The sequence below is a fragment of the Copadichromis virginalis genome, linkage group LG9 (assembly GCF_057382275.1).
Source record: "Copadichromis virginalis isolate Kocher_CV1m ecotype Utaka linkage group LG9, C_Virginalis_male_GT1.1, whole genome shotgun sequence".
NCBI classification, from domain to species: Eukaryota; Metazoa; Chordata; class Actinopteri; order Cichliformes; family Cichlidae; genus Copadichromis; species Copadichromis virginalis.
Window position 1 is genome coordinate 33,072,249 of NC_140626.1, and position 17,696 is coordinate 33,089,944.

At 40.8% G+C, this 17,696-nt stretch overlaps 1 protein-coding gene across 1 annotated transcript in view; it reads left to right on the plus strand.

The window, feature by feature from the left end:
• The window catches only part of LOC146702324 (uncharacterized), a 30,942-nt gene extending 13,702 nt beyond the window's left edge, over positions 1 to 17,240 (plus strand). Inside the window, exons 5-6 of the mRNA XM_085468781.1 lie at positions 14,900 to 15,748; positions 16,203 to 17,240. Of these exons, the coding sequence (XP_085324907.1) occupies positions 14,900 to 15,748; positions 16,203 to 16,823 (1,470 nt within the window). The 3' untranslated portion in view covers positions 16,824 to 17,240. The remainder of the gene's footprint in view (positions 1 to 14,899; positions 15,749 to 16,202) is intronic.
• The last annotated feature ends 456 nt before the right edge of the window (positions 17,241 to 17,696 follow it).

A 17,696-nucleotide genomic window follows, 5' to 3' on the forward strand; every position in this document is an offset into this window, starting at 1 on the left:
AGGAATTCGCTGACTTACACCGTCTCTGTGTCTTTGTTTAGAAACAGAGCGACACAGATGGATCCAGTTCTCGACCCTGTCATCACTGTGGTGGTGGGAAAAACTTTCACTGTGACCTTTGTGGAAAAATGTTCAGTAATCAATGGAGCCTAACAATACATCAACGTAGACACACTGGAGACAAAATGAACTACTGCAAAGAATGTGGGAGAGGCTTCCCCACACCGAGTCAATTAAAAAACCATGAAGTCATTCACAGTGGGGTCAGAAAGCACGTCTGTGACCAGTGCGGGTCATCCTTCACCACTCCAGGTGACCTTAAAGTGCATAAACGAGTCCACACCGGAGAGAAACCATACAAGTGCAGACACTGTGACAGAAGCTTCTCGCAATCATCTGGTCGTAGCAAACATGAACAAACACACTGGAAGAGAATTTCAGCTGTGACCAGTATGACAAGAGCTTCAAGAATCTCTGTTCAAATTCCAAATACAAACGATCCCACGCTGTAAATAAACTGTTTCACTGTTACCAATGTGCAAAATCATTCACTTCATTATCTGCTCTGTGCAAACATCAGCGTGATCATGCAGGACTGAAATCACTGGATCACAATGAATCTGAAGAGACAGAAAGATCGTCTCCTGGTTTCAGGGTCAGACTTAAACACCTTGAGATCAGGCTCCACAGAGTTCAGATGGAGTCTCCTGTAAAGAGTGCAGCTGATGTCACACTTGGATCTGATGCGGTAGCTCTGATTTCTGGGCCTGCAGTGTATATAATCCTGAATGTTTCATCCAGGAAGCTGGAATAGAATAGAATCCCTTTATTGTTGTTATACAGATGTACAATAACATACAGAGCATCTCCTACTCGGTACAAACATGTAAGCAGGGGCTTACAGTTGCTGCAGTACTATATACCCATTGGACAGTGTTTGCAGAAAACCAAATATATTAAAAAATATCCAAATATAGAATTGGTGGTTCAAAAGTTACAATTTGGATTATTGAAAAGTACTTGTTTATAGAGGGAATAATGACCATTTTAAAGATTTTGAAACCTGTCGTTGCCTAGTTTCTCTTTAGTGTCTTTACGCTATCCTTGAAGTCCACATGTTATTGAATGTATTTTGATTCACATGTTCTGCAGCTGTTTTCTTGTTGATTTGAAGTTTGTGTTATGAAATCCTGATACACTTAGAGTTCATCAAATATAACTAATGCTTTGTCTAGTGTTTTCTTAAACAGTTTGATGTGAAAAATGTGTAGTTTGAGCCATGATTTCAGGTTCAGATCAACTGTTTTCAGTGGCAGAGGTGGAGGTTTATCAGAGGAGACTTGGCTGTTCTCCGATCACACTGAACAGGGTTCCTGCAGCTTATTATAAACTGAAATTCTCTTCAAGGAAAATAAGGTCATAAAATTTTATCTCAAAACCTTGCTGTAGGTATGAAGTTTGCAAAGGGTGTGTTTAAGATGCTAAACGGATGAGTTTTCCTTCCAAACTGCAAACAAGCTGTGCTTTCTAACAACCAAAGTGAGATTAATCAGACTACTTTCATAATCCATAAGGACATTATTATGTACAGAAGGGTAAATTGAGCTTAAGAGTTTTTAGTGTCATGAAAATGACTCTCCTTTTACCTGACTATAATCACTATGGTAAGCAGGGATGCACCAATACTGGTATCTGGTATCGGCCTCAACACCACATTTTCTAAAGTACTCGTTACAAGTCCCCCGATAACGGGGACCGATACACCGGTCTGAGAAATGTCTATGTTTGAGCGGCAGGTAAGGGGTTAATCACAGGTGCCGAGTTCCCACGCGCTGGAACAGCACGTATTACATGCTCCAGTCCCTCATTGAGCAAAAGCGAGTGGTGGGCGTGTATGTGTCCGAGCATGAACTCCCTGGCTGTATCCCAATTTAGGGACCATCAGAGACCCTTGTCTAGTAGAGCGCAGTCCTAGGAACAACTAAGATACTACGCAGGACATTCAAGGGGCGAGAGGGAATATTTTAAATATTTGATATGTACCATGTCTGCTTGAGCAGAAGTGTGGTGAATGGTTGCTTGTCAGTGTTGGTTCTCTTTCACTCTAGCTGTGGCTGTCCTCCAGATTTTTGAGCCTCTCTTTGCCTCTGTTTGCACCCACAAACTTCCATTAGTCAACTAAAATGTGCTTCATATTTTGTCTGTCACAAGTTTCTTGCTCTGATATTCAAATCATTGGTAATTGTTAGAAAAACAGTAGCTTGGTGTACATGTACTGAATGTGATTCTAACTGCTTTGGATAACATATAATAATGATGGAAAATAAGCATTTGGTCAATAACAAAAGTTAATCTCAATACTTTGTTATATACACTTTGTTTTCACAAGCCCAACAATAACACTTCTCACTATTGCCAATATTAACAAAACTAAAAAGGGTAGGCCAAGTTATATATATTAAGAAAAAGAAAATAAATAATGATGCTGTAGTGTTCATTTGACTTTGGGACCTGAAGTGGAGTTTGTACCCGGAAACGGCTAATGACATCAGACTTCTAAGACCAGATTCCAAGTTCACCATCAGGATCGCTCAGCGTCGACATCATGAGAACTAATTATAATGAAGGCCGTTACATTTAGAAACATCATCGTGTCTTAAACATAAAAATATAATGCTACTTTAGCTTGTGTCACATATTCAGTGAAATTAAATAACTTAAGCCATCACGTACAATGGTTTGCAATAACATGTTTATCAAAATGGGTGGTGTATTTGGGATCATTGTCATGCTATAAAACCCAGCCACCTTTTATGATCAATATCCTTGCTGATGGAAGGAGGTTTTTCACTCAAAATCTGACAATAATTAATGAAAATTGTAAATAATTAATGAAAATTGTAAATAATTAATTAAACAAATACTATTGACACATTTAATTATTTATTTCACATTTTAATTAATTATTGAGACATTTCAATACTTATTTAATAGTGTATTTAATTAATTCATTTTGGCACACTTGACTCTTCATGTCTTACCATGAATTTATTTTATCTGTCAACCTCACCCATCAAACCCAGGGGGCGGGGTTAACGCTAATCAAGTCAAAACCATTGCTTTAGCCTGGTGGCCGTTGTTTTTAGAAGGCGTTACTGGATATCAACAACCGGCATGTGGAAACTAAGAGAACTGAACTTTGAAAAACCCAGTTTGTGTGTCACCAAATACCATTGTAATATTTTTTTAGCTGAGAATGTAGCGGTTTAATCTTCATGTGTCTGGTCGGTTTGTCAAGATACAGCCTCTTTGCAAAAGTGCTTTGATGATTTCGGAGATGTCTGCCCAGCCCAGTCTTACGGCAAAGCGTGCGAGAGACCCGCTCGCCTCAAAGCGCAGGCCCCGGTACTCAGCTGCCATAACCCCCGCAGTACACTGACTTCATTTACTGAGGTTATATTTATCAGGTTTTTATTTCATAATGTTCATATGTGTCATAAATGTTTAAGTCGCCAGTTCTGAATCATAACTAACATTAAAAACATGTTTAGGAGGAGAGAGAGCAAAAAAATCAGATTATTTCGGGGCGATCGTGGCTCAAGAGTTGGGAGTTCGCCTTGGCCTTCGCCCGACTCCGACAGTCTCGGTCGTTGTGTCCTTGGGCGAGACACTTCACCTGTTGCCTACTGGTGGTGGTCAGAGGGCCCGGTGGCGCCAGTGTCCGGCAGCCTCGCCTCTGTCAGTGCGCCCCAGGGTGGCTGTGGCTACAATGTAGCTGCCATCACCAGTGTGTGAATGGGTGGATGACTGGACGTGTAAAGCACTTTGGGGTCCTTTGGGACTAGTAAAGCGCTATACATATACAGGCCCTTTAACATCTGATCTTTGGGTTTTTGTTGAATACTCAGCCTGACCTGTGTATAAGATAAGATAAGATAACCTTTATTAGTCCCACACGTGGGAAATTTGTTTTGTCACAGCAGGAAGTGGACAGTGCAAAAGTTATGACGCAAAAATTAGAATACAATAAGAATAAATACAGTACACAACTGTACAGAATAGAATAAAATAATATACTATATACAGTAGAATAAAATAGAATAAAAATATACAATAAGATAAAAATAGAATACGAATGCTATATACAACTGAGTAAAAATACAACGATGCCAGAAAGGATTATTGCACTTAGTGTTATTGCACATGTGTGGATGTGTGTGTTTGATCAGCTGCAAAAGTCTTTGTTGTGGAGTCTGACAGCAGTGGGGAGGAAAGACCTGCGAAATCTCTCCGTCCCACACCGTGGGTGCCGCAGTCTCCCACTGAAGGAGCTGCTCAGTGCTGTCACAGTCTGCTGCATGGGGTGGGAGACGTTGTCCAACAGGGATGACAGCTTAGCCGCCATTCTCCTGTCACTCACCACCTCCACTGGGTCCAGAGGGCATCCTAGAACAGAGCTGGCCCTTCGGATCACCCTGTTCAGTCTCTTCCTGTCCCCAGCAGAGATGCTGCCGCCCCAGCAGACCACACCATAAAAGATAGCAGAAGCCACCACAGAGTCATAGAAGGTCTTCAGGAGTGGGCCCTCCACCCCAAACGACCTGAGTCTCCGCAGCAGGTACAACCTGCTCTGCCCTTTCCTGTAGAGGGCGTCTGAGTTATGAGTCCAGTCCAGTCTGTTGTTCAGATGAACACCAAGGTACCTGTAGATGTCCACAGCCTCAATGTCCATACCCTGGATGTTCAGTGGTTGCAGTGGAGAATGCTTGTGCCTGCAGAAGTCTACCACCAGCTCCTTGGTTTTACTGGCGTTGATCTGGAGGTAGTTCAGCTGGCACCAGTCCACAAAGTCTTGAGTCAGTCCTCTGTACTCCTTGTCGTCCCCATCAGTGATGAGGCCGGCTATTGCAGAGTCATCAGAGAACTTCTGCAGGAAGCACTGGGTGGAATTGTGGGAGAAGTCTGCAGTGTAGATGGTGAAGAGGAACGGAGCCAGAACCGTTCCCTGTGGGGCCCCCGTACTGCAGACGACCCTGTCCGACACACCGAAACACAAACTGTATTAAAAGAAATAACGTTGGTGTTTCCATCATGTAGTAACTGCTGGCTTTAACTGTACAAAGGTTGTTCGACAGTATGAAACACATACAGACTTCATGATGTTCGGCTAATATTTTTATTGTGAATATTAATCATGAGGGTAAACGGCCCTGTATACCACGGAGCGAGGTCAGCATATCCACGATATCTTCAGCTCTCTGTGTTAACCCATCAAACTAATCTAATGGTCATCTACGAATAATTCACGGGGTCATATCAATATGATTTTAACAAAAATCATCCTTAATACTGCCAACCATTCCAGAGACGTGCACTCAAACTTTACAACCGCATCACTTAACACTGCAGTTTTACATGTGCACTTTTTTTTTTTTGCAGTCCATTCTGAGCTTTGTTGGTCTACGTGCCATCGGGTGAGAAAGCCGACAAAGACAAAGCAAACCCCATGAATTACCAAAGATTCACACCAAACTTATCACAAAGATGACATTCTTGGTTGCTTTAACAAACATTTTATTATGTCATGGTTTCATTCACTCATGATTTGTCGTGAGCACTTCTTTAGTTTGAACCCAGTGACAGTATGAAGTTATTAGATTTGTTTTTATCTCAGTGTTTTCACTTCCAGCCATAAAGTATTTCCACATGGGGCTCCTCTTTTAATTAATTCCAAATTTAATTAATTATTTAATGGTGTATTTAATTAATTCATTATGGCAGTCCTGGCGTTCCATACTCTTTCTCACGCTCTCATCTCAAAAATGTGATTTCTCAGCGTAGCTCCATCATGTGACCGCACAGAAACGAATAACAGCAGAGCAGGAACTAAGGGGGCGGAGTAAAGTGTACCGCAGAGGAGACGAGCAGAAAGAGCTCCTTTTTCATGAAACGGGAGTAAAGTACTGAACTTAGAGGAGAGAAAAAACCGAAGTACCGATCATATACCACTACCAACGTTTGTATCGATATCTACAGCCATCTGCCCACCCTTGTCTCCTGGCTAGTAGCTGAGATCAGCGTGAACCACGTCGGTTCACGCTGATCTGTTTCCTGTGTTTGGAAAGAGTTGCAGCTTCATCGCGGAGTTTCTCTCGGTTTGTGGGCTCATCTAAAGGTAAGCACCGAGCTAACTTTACTGTGAGTTCAGTTCATGTTGAGTTTAGCTCCTGAATGAGGTCTTCTGCTGCTCTCCTCGGTGTCTGTTCACGGTTTAATGTGAACACGTTGAGAGAAGAGAGAGTGTATTGCAGTGTATTTTTGGAATGGCGACGCGATAGCTTACAGCGGCCCACGGCCACACCGAGTCCAAACCATGGTGTGGGGCTGCTCGTTATAACGAAACATATCGGTTGACAATAGGAAAACATCTATCGTTTCATATCACTCTGGGCCTGTCTCAATAGAGATTGACAGACCACGTGACTTTGGCGCATTGCATTGTGGGTGGCAACAAAATCAAAAAACTCCATCAGGCGCTAGCATTTCCAGCACCGGTGATCATTCATTCTGCGGTCCTAATCCCTACTTGCATTTTATTTGCCCCAAAAACATATATGTGAACACGGCAGGTCCGTACAAAGCCAGACTTCACGAAAAGGCAAAAAAAAAAAAAAAAAAAAAAAAAGAGGAACAAAATCAGAGGAGTGAAAGGGTCAGACCCATACAAGCATACAGAGTGGAGTAAGGACGTTAGCCTGCTGCCCAGCTTTCATCACGCACATATTTATTATTATATGGTCCTAAGTGTGAGTGCATACACTCACAAAATGTTTAGTGACTTCAGATCCCTGCAACAAGCCCAGGTCCAGTTTACTTTGGTGATTTGGACTATTCCATTTCACAGCTGTTGTTACATTTTTGTCCTTTATCTCCTGTACAGGCCAACGCAATCTAATTGTTGTTTCAGGTTGTAGTGTTACACAACATTTTCAGATCTAATAGAGATAAAATTTAATCGTAATTCATTCAGTTATTATCTTTGTTTATAACTGGCATTATTGTTTCATTCTATTATAGAATCTTCCAAAAAAGAGGCTAAATTGTATTCCGTCATACTTTATTAGCTGCTTTGGTGAAAAAATAATCAACAATGCAATAAAAAAAACATATCAAAACAACTTACTGGAAAACCGTTATTCATCACTTGATTGCTTCAATACAACACTTGGGCACATATGTGCTTGACTTTTCGTGGCTGTTTTGATATTGCTCTCTTTTTCTTAACTGATCAAATCTTGTTGTGGTAGCAGCTAGGGCTGCCATGATTACGTCGACATTCGTCGACTCTTTGTTACTTCGGAAACATGGCTTGAACAATTTCTCTTCCACATCGGAATCCAATAAAAACCGTTCTCTTTACCCATCGGCTTCCAGTGGCTGTCATGCAACTGGCCCTTGCCAGTTAATGCAACAATAATGCAACAGCTTCTTGCCATTCTTCATGTTTCTTTTTATCGTTGTGTGACTTTACTTGTGAAAGCCTCTCTGCGCTAGTACCGCTTGCCACTCGCACCTACAATCCTTTGCGGTTTTATCCCGGAAATGACATTTTATGCGTACTTGTGCATACTTCCGTACTCGTGGTACGCCATCAGTCGGAGACCAAGTAGTTTTCCAATCCGGTCTTTAATTTTGACATCATTAGCCGTGCCTGGGCCCAAGCTCCGCTGCAAGTCCCTAGGGCTGTGTTCCAATCCAGCAACCACACTCTTCGTAGTGCGCATTTGGAGACCAATTACGTCACAGCGACAGCTGTCCCAACTCGAAGTGGTACTCCAAATGCGGTCGACCAATGCGCCAACGATGGCCCCAAATTTGAAGTGTGGTCTGGTGTAGACTTCATGGTCCCATATATCCCACAATTCATAGCGCTGTGGAGGATGTGGATAATTTTGCCACGAAAATACGTGTGACGGCTGAAGTGGGTGGCCGAGGAGTAAACTTTCAAAAGGAAGTACTGAGTATTATGTCACTTATTTACAGTGGGGCAAAAAAGTATTTAGTCAGCCACCGATTGTGCAAGTTCCCCCACTTAAAATGATGACAGAGGTCAGTAATTTGCACCAGAGGTACACTTCAACTGTGAGAGACAGAATGTGGAAAAAAAAAACCATGAATCCACATGGTAGGATTTGTAAAGAATTTATTCGTAAATTAGGGTGGAAAATAAGTATTTGGTCACCTCAAACAAGGAAAATCTCTGGCTCTCACAGACCTGTAACGTCTTCTGTAAGAAGCTTTTCTGTCCCCCACTCGTTACCTGTATGAATGGCACCTGTTTGAACTCATCATCTGTATAAAAGACACCTGTCCACAGCCTCAAACAGTCAGACTCCAAACTCCGCCATGGCCAAGACCAAAGAGCTTTCGAAGGACACCAGGAAAAGTATTGTAGACCTGCACCAGACTGGGAAGAGTGAATCTACAATAGGCAAGCAGCTTGGTGTGAAAAAATCAACTGTGGGAGCAATCATCAGAAAATGGAAGACATACAAGACCACTGATAATCTCCCTCGATCTGGGGCTCCACGCAAGATCTCATCCCGTGGGGTCAAAATGATCATGAGAACGGTGAGCAAAGATCCCAGAACCACACGGGGGGACCTGGTGAATGACCTGCAGAGAGCTGGGACCAAAGTAACAAAGGTCACCATCAGTAACACACTACAACGGCAGGGAATCAAATCCCGCAGTGCCAGACGTGTTCCGCTGCTGAAGCCAGTGCATGTCCAGGCCCGTCTGAAGTTTGCCAGAGAGCACATGGATGATACAGCAGAGGATTGGGAGAATGTCATGTGGTCAGATGAAACCAAAGTAGAACTTTTTGGTATAAACTCAACTCGTCGTGTTTGGAGGAAGAAGAATACTGAGTTGCATCCCAAGAATACCATACCTACTGTGAAGCATGGGGGTGGAAACATCATGCTATGGGGCTGTTTTTCTGCCAAGGGGACAGGACGACTGATCCGTGTTAAGGACAGAATGAATGGGGCCATGTATCGTGAGATTTTGAGCCAAAACCTCCTTCCATCAGTGAGAACTTTGAAGATGAAACGAGGCTGGGTCTTCCAACATGACAATGATCCAAAACACACCGCCCGGGCAACAAAGGAGTGGCTCCGTAAGAAGCATTTGAAAGTCCTGGAGTGGCCTAGCCAGTCTCCAGACCTCAACCCCATAGAAAATCTGTGGCGGGAGTTGAAAGTCTGTGTTGCTCGGCGACAGCCCCAAAACATCACTGCTCTCGAGAAGATCTGCATGGAGGAATGGGCCAAAATACCAGCTACTGTGTGTGCAAACCTGGTAAAGACCTATAGTAAACGTTTGACCTCTGTTATTGCCAACAAAGGTTATGTTACAAAGTATTGAGTTGTATTTTTGTTATTGACCAAATACTTATTTTCCACCCTGATTTACAAATAAATTCTTTACAAATCCTACCATGTGAATTCATGGATTTTTTTTTTTCACATTCTGTCTCTCACAGTTGAAGTGTAGCTCTGGTGCAAATTACTGACCTCTGTCATCATTTTAGGTGGGGGAACTTGCACAATCGGTGGCTGACTAAATACTTTTTTGCCCCACTGTATGTGCAAATGCTTAATAATGAAGAACATTAAAGTATTGTTGGTGGCCACATGTCGACAAAGTTATGTGACATTAATGATGTTTGTACTAACTCTGTTTTAAAGCCTTTACTTTAAAATGTATGCCGTTCAATGGGTTGACCTTAATCTTATGGAGAATGGGATGATTTTATGGAGAATTAAATTCAGTAATATATCCACAAACACAACAAATTGAAAGCCAGTGAATACTGCTCGGTTTGCAATCCTGAATAACATGACACAAGCAGGATTCACTTAAGGCTGGGCGATAAGGTCTAAAATCTATATCACGGTATAATTTGAAGCATGTGCGGTAATGATATATATGACGATATAGTATATTCTTTCTTCTATATAATGTACTTTACACACTTTAAAGTCACACTTAAAATCCTTTAATTTTCTTAAAAATCGACAGTGTGCTTTGTATGAATTATGGTTGTGCTTACTGACCGATTATACATAGCACATGGCGTGCAGAAATCTTTCAAAGAATGTTTTAGTACGACTTTGGTAAGTTATGAAGGCACATTGCTTGATGGAGTCAGGAGCCACGCGAGTTATCTGGGTCCTAAATTCCATCTCTTCAGGTCCCAAAGTCAAACGAACACTGCGGCATACTGAGAGTTAAAAACTGTCTAAATTCTTTCATCTGTAATAAAATGATCAGTGTTGCTGCTCCGCCAGGTGTAACAATTAAGTCTAACATCCAGTGTCGCAAAATCAATCAATCTAGAGCAGTGTCACAAACCACGGAGGCCCCAGGAAAGTGCAATCAAACGATGAGTTTATTAACAGCCCGGAGAAAAGATCAACATATGTCTTCTGACTAAAGCAGTGGGAATGACAGATTAAAATAGGTTCCAGACATTAGTCACAGTTAATGGTGCATCTTGTACATCTTTAATGGCTATAAACAGACATAGAACTTCTCTTTTCTATAACACCTTCCATACAAGGTAATAAGCTTCAAGCCCTCAGGGTCTCTGGGGCTAATTATTGACTCTGGTCATCTGTTGGCAAGTAGAGTAAAATATAGTGAGACACCAAATGAGTTAAGGCCTCAGGCCGGACACATTCCTAGATTATATGTGTTATATGTATTTTAAGCATGCATGCAATCATCCTTCTATGTTCTAGTTTCCCTCAGCATGTATCACCTGGACAGTCACGCCAGTGAAGCTTAAGACCCTTAATGAACCGAACATCAACTCAAAATAAGCACAGATATGCAATGTGTATAAAATACTTCTAACCGCACTTGTAATAAAAGTTAACATAATGGAAGGATCCTCAAATGGACATCTTCAATAAACAACTGTAATGCAATATCAATACTGTGAGAAATATTATTACATGAAATAATGCTGTAAAGAATGTTATTAATGTAATTATAATGATGCAGATTATATGGCAGCAATAAAATAATTTCTGTATCTCCACACCAGGCATCATGAAAACCGAATTTATGAAATTCAACAGAGTTAGAAGTTAGCAGGAAGTTAGCTCGCTAGTTTCCACCTAAGCATGATATAGCATGTTCTGACTGAGATATTAGTGAAACAAATTAAAATGTACAGCCATGCTATCACTTTCAACATAAATGAAGACGGAAAACTAAACAGCAGTGATGTTTGCAGGGTTACTGAAGTTGGACTATTTGCTATATATTGTGCTACGCGATCGCTAGCGACACAGGTACGTTAGCATAACATTAGCACAGTGAAGCTGAAGGACGAACACTAACTTTTTTCCACTTGATAAAAGTTAACGTGAGGGATTCTGGTGGTTAGGGACAAAAGCAATCACATAGCAGGATGCTATACACAGGCCAAACTTCAGTCAGGAGAACAACTGAGATAATCCATCCATAATAAGTGGTTCGTTTTTAATGTACTGCTGCACGAGCTAGGCGGTAGTTGCATCATAAGGTTTTAAAAACTGAGCTTTAAAATGATTAGTGGTAATAAAGACCAAGAGAGGCCGACAGTGATCACTGAGTGTTTTTAGGGGCTTTTTGAGATAAAGTAGAACAAGATATAAAGCAATAAACCATGTTAAAAACACAAAAGCCTTATTAAAGGCGAAGTAGTTTGGGCCTGGAATTAGCCATTGAAGACTTGATTTAAAGTACGCATCGAGCTGAGAACGTGAAAAATTCCTAGATGTGTTCTCGTTCCTCCTGTTTTATCAAGCATGCATTGGTGGTGACTTGTGTGTACTTAGTACAGCTAAATATCCTAGAATGCATTTCATCCAAACGCCAAACACGGCAATGGTAGATGAGCGCGGCTAAAACTTAAATATTACTCTATATCTAAAATCACAAAATAAAAGTTATTTTAATGTGAATGTAGCTGTGTAAGCTTCAGATATCTGCTCGATTCAGCAAGATATACATTTCCAAAGTGATCCGACATTTTTGGGGATGTCTTTTACCCACCAGCTCCATAGCTGACCGGGAGATCGAGGATCACTAGAGCCGGTGAGAACAGCGGACTCCCAGCACATCGTTTTCAGCAATATTTTCTCATCGATTTGATGGTCACTGTTAGTGGTGCAACGGGTCAAAAATCTCACGGTTCGGATCGGATCACGGTTTTAAGTCACGAATTGGATCAGCAAAAACAGGAAAAAAAAGACAAAAATTCGACTCGCCATTTACTTAAGTATTTTTGCCTCTTAAAAAACATTCAACTGAAGACTCATTCCACGCACTTATATAAAAACAAATTAAGGTACAATATAGGGGTGGGCGATATAAACGATATATGATATAAACGATATAAATTTGACCAACGATAGAGATTTTGACTATATCGCTCTATCGAGATAGCGCATGTTGATGATGTCATCAAGCTGTGCCTGTTTTGGTCGAAAGCATCGCAGCGGCTACAACCATTATCATCTGCAAATTATGGCGACAGTCATAGCAAAGAGATGAAGCACTTTAGAAATATGGGGAAAGCCAAAAACTGCGCTTCCTCTACTTCCGTAACACTGATTCATTAATGTTGAATTCTCTCGCAGCTGCTCTATTCCCATGTTGTTGCAGTATATTAATGACTAACCTCGTATTGTGGATGAATAATCTCAGTTGTTCTCCTGACTGAAGTTTGGCCCGTGTACAGCATCCTGCTATGCGATTGCATTTGTCCCTGACCACCAGAATCCCTCATGTTAACTTTTAATGAGTGGGAAAAAAGTTGGCGTTCAGTCAGTTTGTCTCCACTGTCTGTTGTTATGCACACCATTTTTTCCTCCTCCAAACTCCAAGAGATAAGACCCTCCTTTAATCCATGTGCTAGAGTCTCGCCTGTGTGATCCTCGGGGAAAAAGGCAGTTTGTAAGCACCAACTTTTCATGGTGAAGTCCCTGGTAACATAATGGACTGTCAGGCTCATGTAAGGCTCCATAGTTTGACTCGACCATAAGTCTGTCGTTGCCGCAAAATGTTGTACTGCTTGTAATTCCGTTGAATAAAGAAACAATAATTTTTGCCTTTTTAAAAAAAAATTAAAACCACTTTGTAACTGATGTGATGTTCTATAATGTAGAATCCATATCATTTATAGTTTACAAATGACAAAATGTTTACACAAAATCATGACAGTTTACACGATATCACCCACTACTAACATTACTTTAATTACTGTATCTTTTGAAAAATTACCGCTATTTAGACAGCACAAGAATATTCAACAGGAGCAAGTTTCATTTTATCTGGTTTTACCACCATACTGTTCACCAAAACGGCAGCAAACCTTCACCATCTTATCCAGAAGGGTCACCTCTTCACCCTGACTGAAAATGTCTGGAGCACACCAACAGATATTTGGAGATGGAAGAGAACTGGATATCAGCTCGTCTCACAGCTGCTATCCAGGCTGGACGCCTTCGTTTGGTAACATCGATACACGAGCTGCCTCATGTTGCTTCCAGGTTGGGAAAGAATGAAAAGATAAACCCTTTTCAAGCTTATTGTCTTGCTGGTCGTGCGATCGAACATTGCAGCCGACCACACAGCAAATACGAACCATGGCTGTTGTGTGTGCCTTCGCTCCTTTTTCGCTTGCACTTTGCTTTGACCCCAAAAATGGCGCATCAGGCCAAAATCCTTTCCACGCCCACCCCCGTGACATCACGCTCCAAAGCCCTATATAAGTGAAAAGCGAGATTACATCAAAGGGAACTTTAGTTTCATCTGGATCAAGTGTAAGTTTGTTTGAGTGGGACTCCTTCTTTGTGTGTATATATGGAAGTCCATATATACAGGGTGCAGCATCCACCGGGTAAAGGTGGTGGTATGCAGGGAGCTCAGTGACTTTTTCAAGTTCTTGTTGCAGCTGATGACTTTCTTTTTGTAGTTGCTTCTGGGGTTTCACCTTGAAGCTTCATAGGTATTGTTGTCACTGAGTGTAGTAATGTTTATTTGCTCTGCTTCTTCTTGTCAGGGATAAAATACATATCTATACTTTTGTGTCCCAGCTGAGTAACAGGAGGAGAAGAGTCTGGTGGAGCAGCAGAGGAACAGTTTCAGCCATTTGGATTCAGCTCAGCCACTACAGAGGAAACAATGACTTCAACACAGGAGGTGAGAAAATATCTCAGTTACTGTTATTGAAACTGTGCACAGCTGGTTGTTAACAGCAGCTTTATATTTTCCATCCTGGGCTCCTCCACACATGCAGAATGTACGTCACAAACAGAAACCACAGAAGTTACAAGAAAATACGGAGATCATATTTTATCAGCACACAATTGGGGGGGGGGGGGGGGGGAACAATGTCATCAGTTCAACTCAAACTTTTCCAAAGAGGAAATATTTTTTTCCCAACAAACAATTTCTTCAATAATGTTTTCTTTCCATTTTCTTTATTATCAGTTGAACTCAGTTTTTTTTTTTTTTTGTTGTTGTTGTTTTTTTTTTATGAAGTAAGGCAAATTTATTTGTATAGCACAATTCAACAACAAGGTGATTCAAAGTGCTTTACAGAGACATTAGAAACAAAAACAAATAAAAAGCATGATTTAAACATGTAACAGCTTTTTTCCAGTGATCAATATTTCTTCATTGTAGCACATCATTGCAATGTGATACTATCACCAGAAGGTGGCGGTAAAACAACTACAATGTGTTTGTTGACAACTTTAATTCCACTAATGGAGTTTCAGTTTGTTCCACAACTGCATTTCACTCACTGCCTCTGTTTGTATCTCTGTCACTGCAGGACCAACACGGAGCGAGAAGTCAGCGCTCTCAGGAGGCCGACAAACCTCACAGAAGAAAGGGGGAGAAGAAATACAGCTGTGAGGAGTGTGGGAAGGATTTTATTTGTCCTGCAAACTTAAAAAGACACCAACTCATCCACAGTGGAGTTAAACCGTACTGTTGTGAGTTCTGTGAAAAGCCTTTTACCCAGGCTGCAGACTTAAAATCACATCAACTCATCCACGTTGGAGTTAAAGCGTTCAAATGTGACTTGTGTGAAAAGTCTTTTACCCATCCTGGAAGCCTAAAAAGACATCAACTCATCCACAGTGGAGTTAAAGCATACAGATGTGACTTGTGTGGAAAGTCTTTTACCCACCTTGAAAGCTTAAAAATACACAAAGTCACCCACAGTGGAGTTAAAGCATACAACTGTGACTTGTGTGGAAAGTCTTTTAGCCAGGCTGCAAGCTTAAAAACACACCAACTCATTCACAGTGGAATTAAGGCATTCAGCTGTAAGTTGTGTGGAAAATCATTTACCCAGTCCCAAAACTTAAAAAAACATCAAGTTACCCACTCTGGAATTAAGGCGTACAGCTGTGACATTTGTGGAAAAACTTTCAGCCATGTAGGGTACAGAAATATTCACCTACGGATTCACACGGGCAATGATGTTTACTGCTGTGATCAGTGTGGCAAACTGTTTACAACAGATGCACAGTTACAAAGCCACATGTTTAGCCACACTGAGGAGAGACCTTATAAATGTGACCTGTGTGATAAGGCTTTTAAAGAGCCAAGTTCCCTGAAAAAACACCAACAGATCCACACCAGAAAAAAACTCTACAAGTGCAGTTACTGTGAGGTATGTATTTTTCTTTTTAGACTTGCACTTATTTTGAAGTATTATGTGAATATAGTTTAATTTCAAAGCTAAACGAGACATAAAAACTTAATGTACAGAATATTCAGTCAAACCTCACACAAACCTTCTGAAACTTTCCTGATGTTGGAAAAAAATGTTTTTAAAGATTCTTCCTTTTCTATCTAACAATCACACTCCAGTGGATACATTGGAGAGCAGCTTTGGGTTACTTTCTTGTGGCATGCAGAGTAGCGCATCCTTAGGTTTAAAAATCAGTCTTTCCATTAAGTAGATTACCTACAAATGATGAGACATTTTCACCCAGTAAGTTGAGTGTTATAATGTAAACAGTAAAAGGTAACCGAATATTGGCAGAGCTGCTCTTTATTTCAGGTGATGTTCAGGATAAAAATGTTGAAGGACTGACTCACACTGTCTTTGTGTCTTTGTTTAGAAGCAGAGCGACACAGATGGATCCACTTCTCAACCCTGTCGTCACTGTGGTGGTGGGAAAGACTTTCGCTGTGACCTTTGTGGAAAAACGTTCAGCCATCATCGAAGTCTAGAACTACATCAACGTAGACACACTGGAGACAAAATGAGCTACTGCAAAGAATGTGGGAGAGGCTTCCCCATACCAAGTATATTAAAAATACATGAACTTATTCACAGTGGGGTTAAAAAGCATGTCTGTGACCAGTGTGGGTCATCCTTCACCACTGCAGGTCACCTTAAAAGTCATAAACAAGTCCACACAGGAGAGAAACCATACAAATGCAGACACTGTGACAGAAGCTTCTCGCGTTCAACTAGTCGTAACGATCATGAGAGTACACACATGGAAGAGAACTTCAGCTGTGACCAGTGTGACAAGAGCTTCAAGAATCTCAGTTCATACTCCAAACACAAACGATACCACGCTGCAAATAAACAGTTTCACTGTTACCAATGTGCAAAAACATTCACTTCATTATCTGCTCTGTGCAATCATCAGCGTCATCATGCAGACCTGGAGTCTCTGGATCACAATGAATCTGAAGAGACAGCAAAGTCCTGTTTGGAGGGTCAGACTTAAAAACCTTGATCAGGCTCCACAGAGTTCAGCTGATTTCACACTTGGATCTGATGAGGTAGCTCTTATTTCCGGACCTGCAGTGAGTAATCCTGAATGTTACACTCAGGAAGCTGAAATTATAAATATGTACGTCAAGTTTTTATTTTTCTTTGATTACCTTTGATGCTCTGTTTCAACATGAATGTTTTTTATTTATTTATTCATTTCATAAGTTACCTCAGTTGAATTCCATGTTCATGTTTAATCCTCCTGTTTTGTAATCTGTGCTCTTAAATTGCTTTTCTCCCAAAAGTCCAAATAATTTTACACCAGTTGCTCGTGAAGCTTCTAATATGAACTAAATTGGTCAACAGGCTTTGAAACAACGACTGATGTGACTTGATACCGAAAATAAAAAAATAAAAATAAAAAATTCAAGCTAAATTTGTGTTGGGCTGTACTTTCATGTAAAACCAGTTTGTGCCAGCAGTTGGAGAAATGACTCACTACAACCATTATTCAGTCTTTAATTCTGGCGTCAATAGCCGGGAATGAGTGCGCTAACATACCTGCAGGTTGCTGTTTTAATGAGTGTTTGATGGAAAACGACAAGAGCGGAGTTTGCGCTCTCCAGTCACATGATAGGTGAGTACTAGTAAATAATTTTTCAGTACTTGTACGTAGGGCTGCACCATTTTGCATAAAATGAGAGTTACGATTTTTTTTGCTTAGAATTGAGATCACGATTCTCTCTCGATTTTTTTTTTTCCAATATAAATATTTATCGCACTTATTAACTGCACATCAACTTCGTAACAGTTGAGACTGAACATAAAAACAATAAATGTCTCACTTGTCTACGCTTGCGTACAAAATATTTAATATTTACAATAC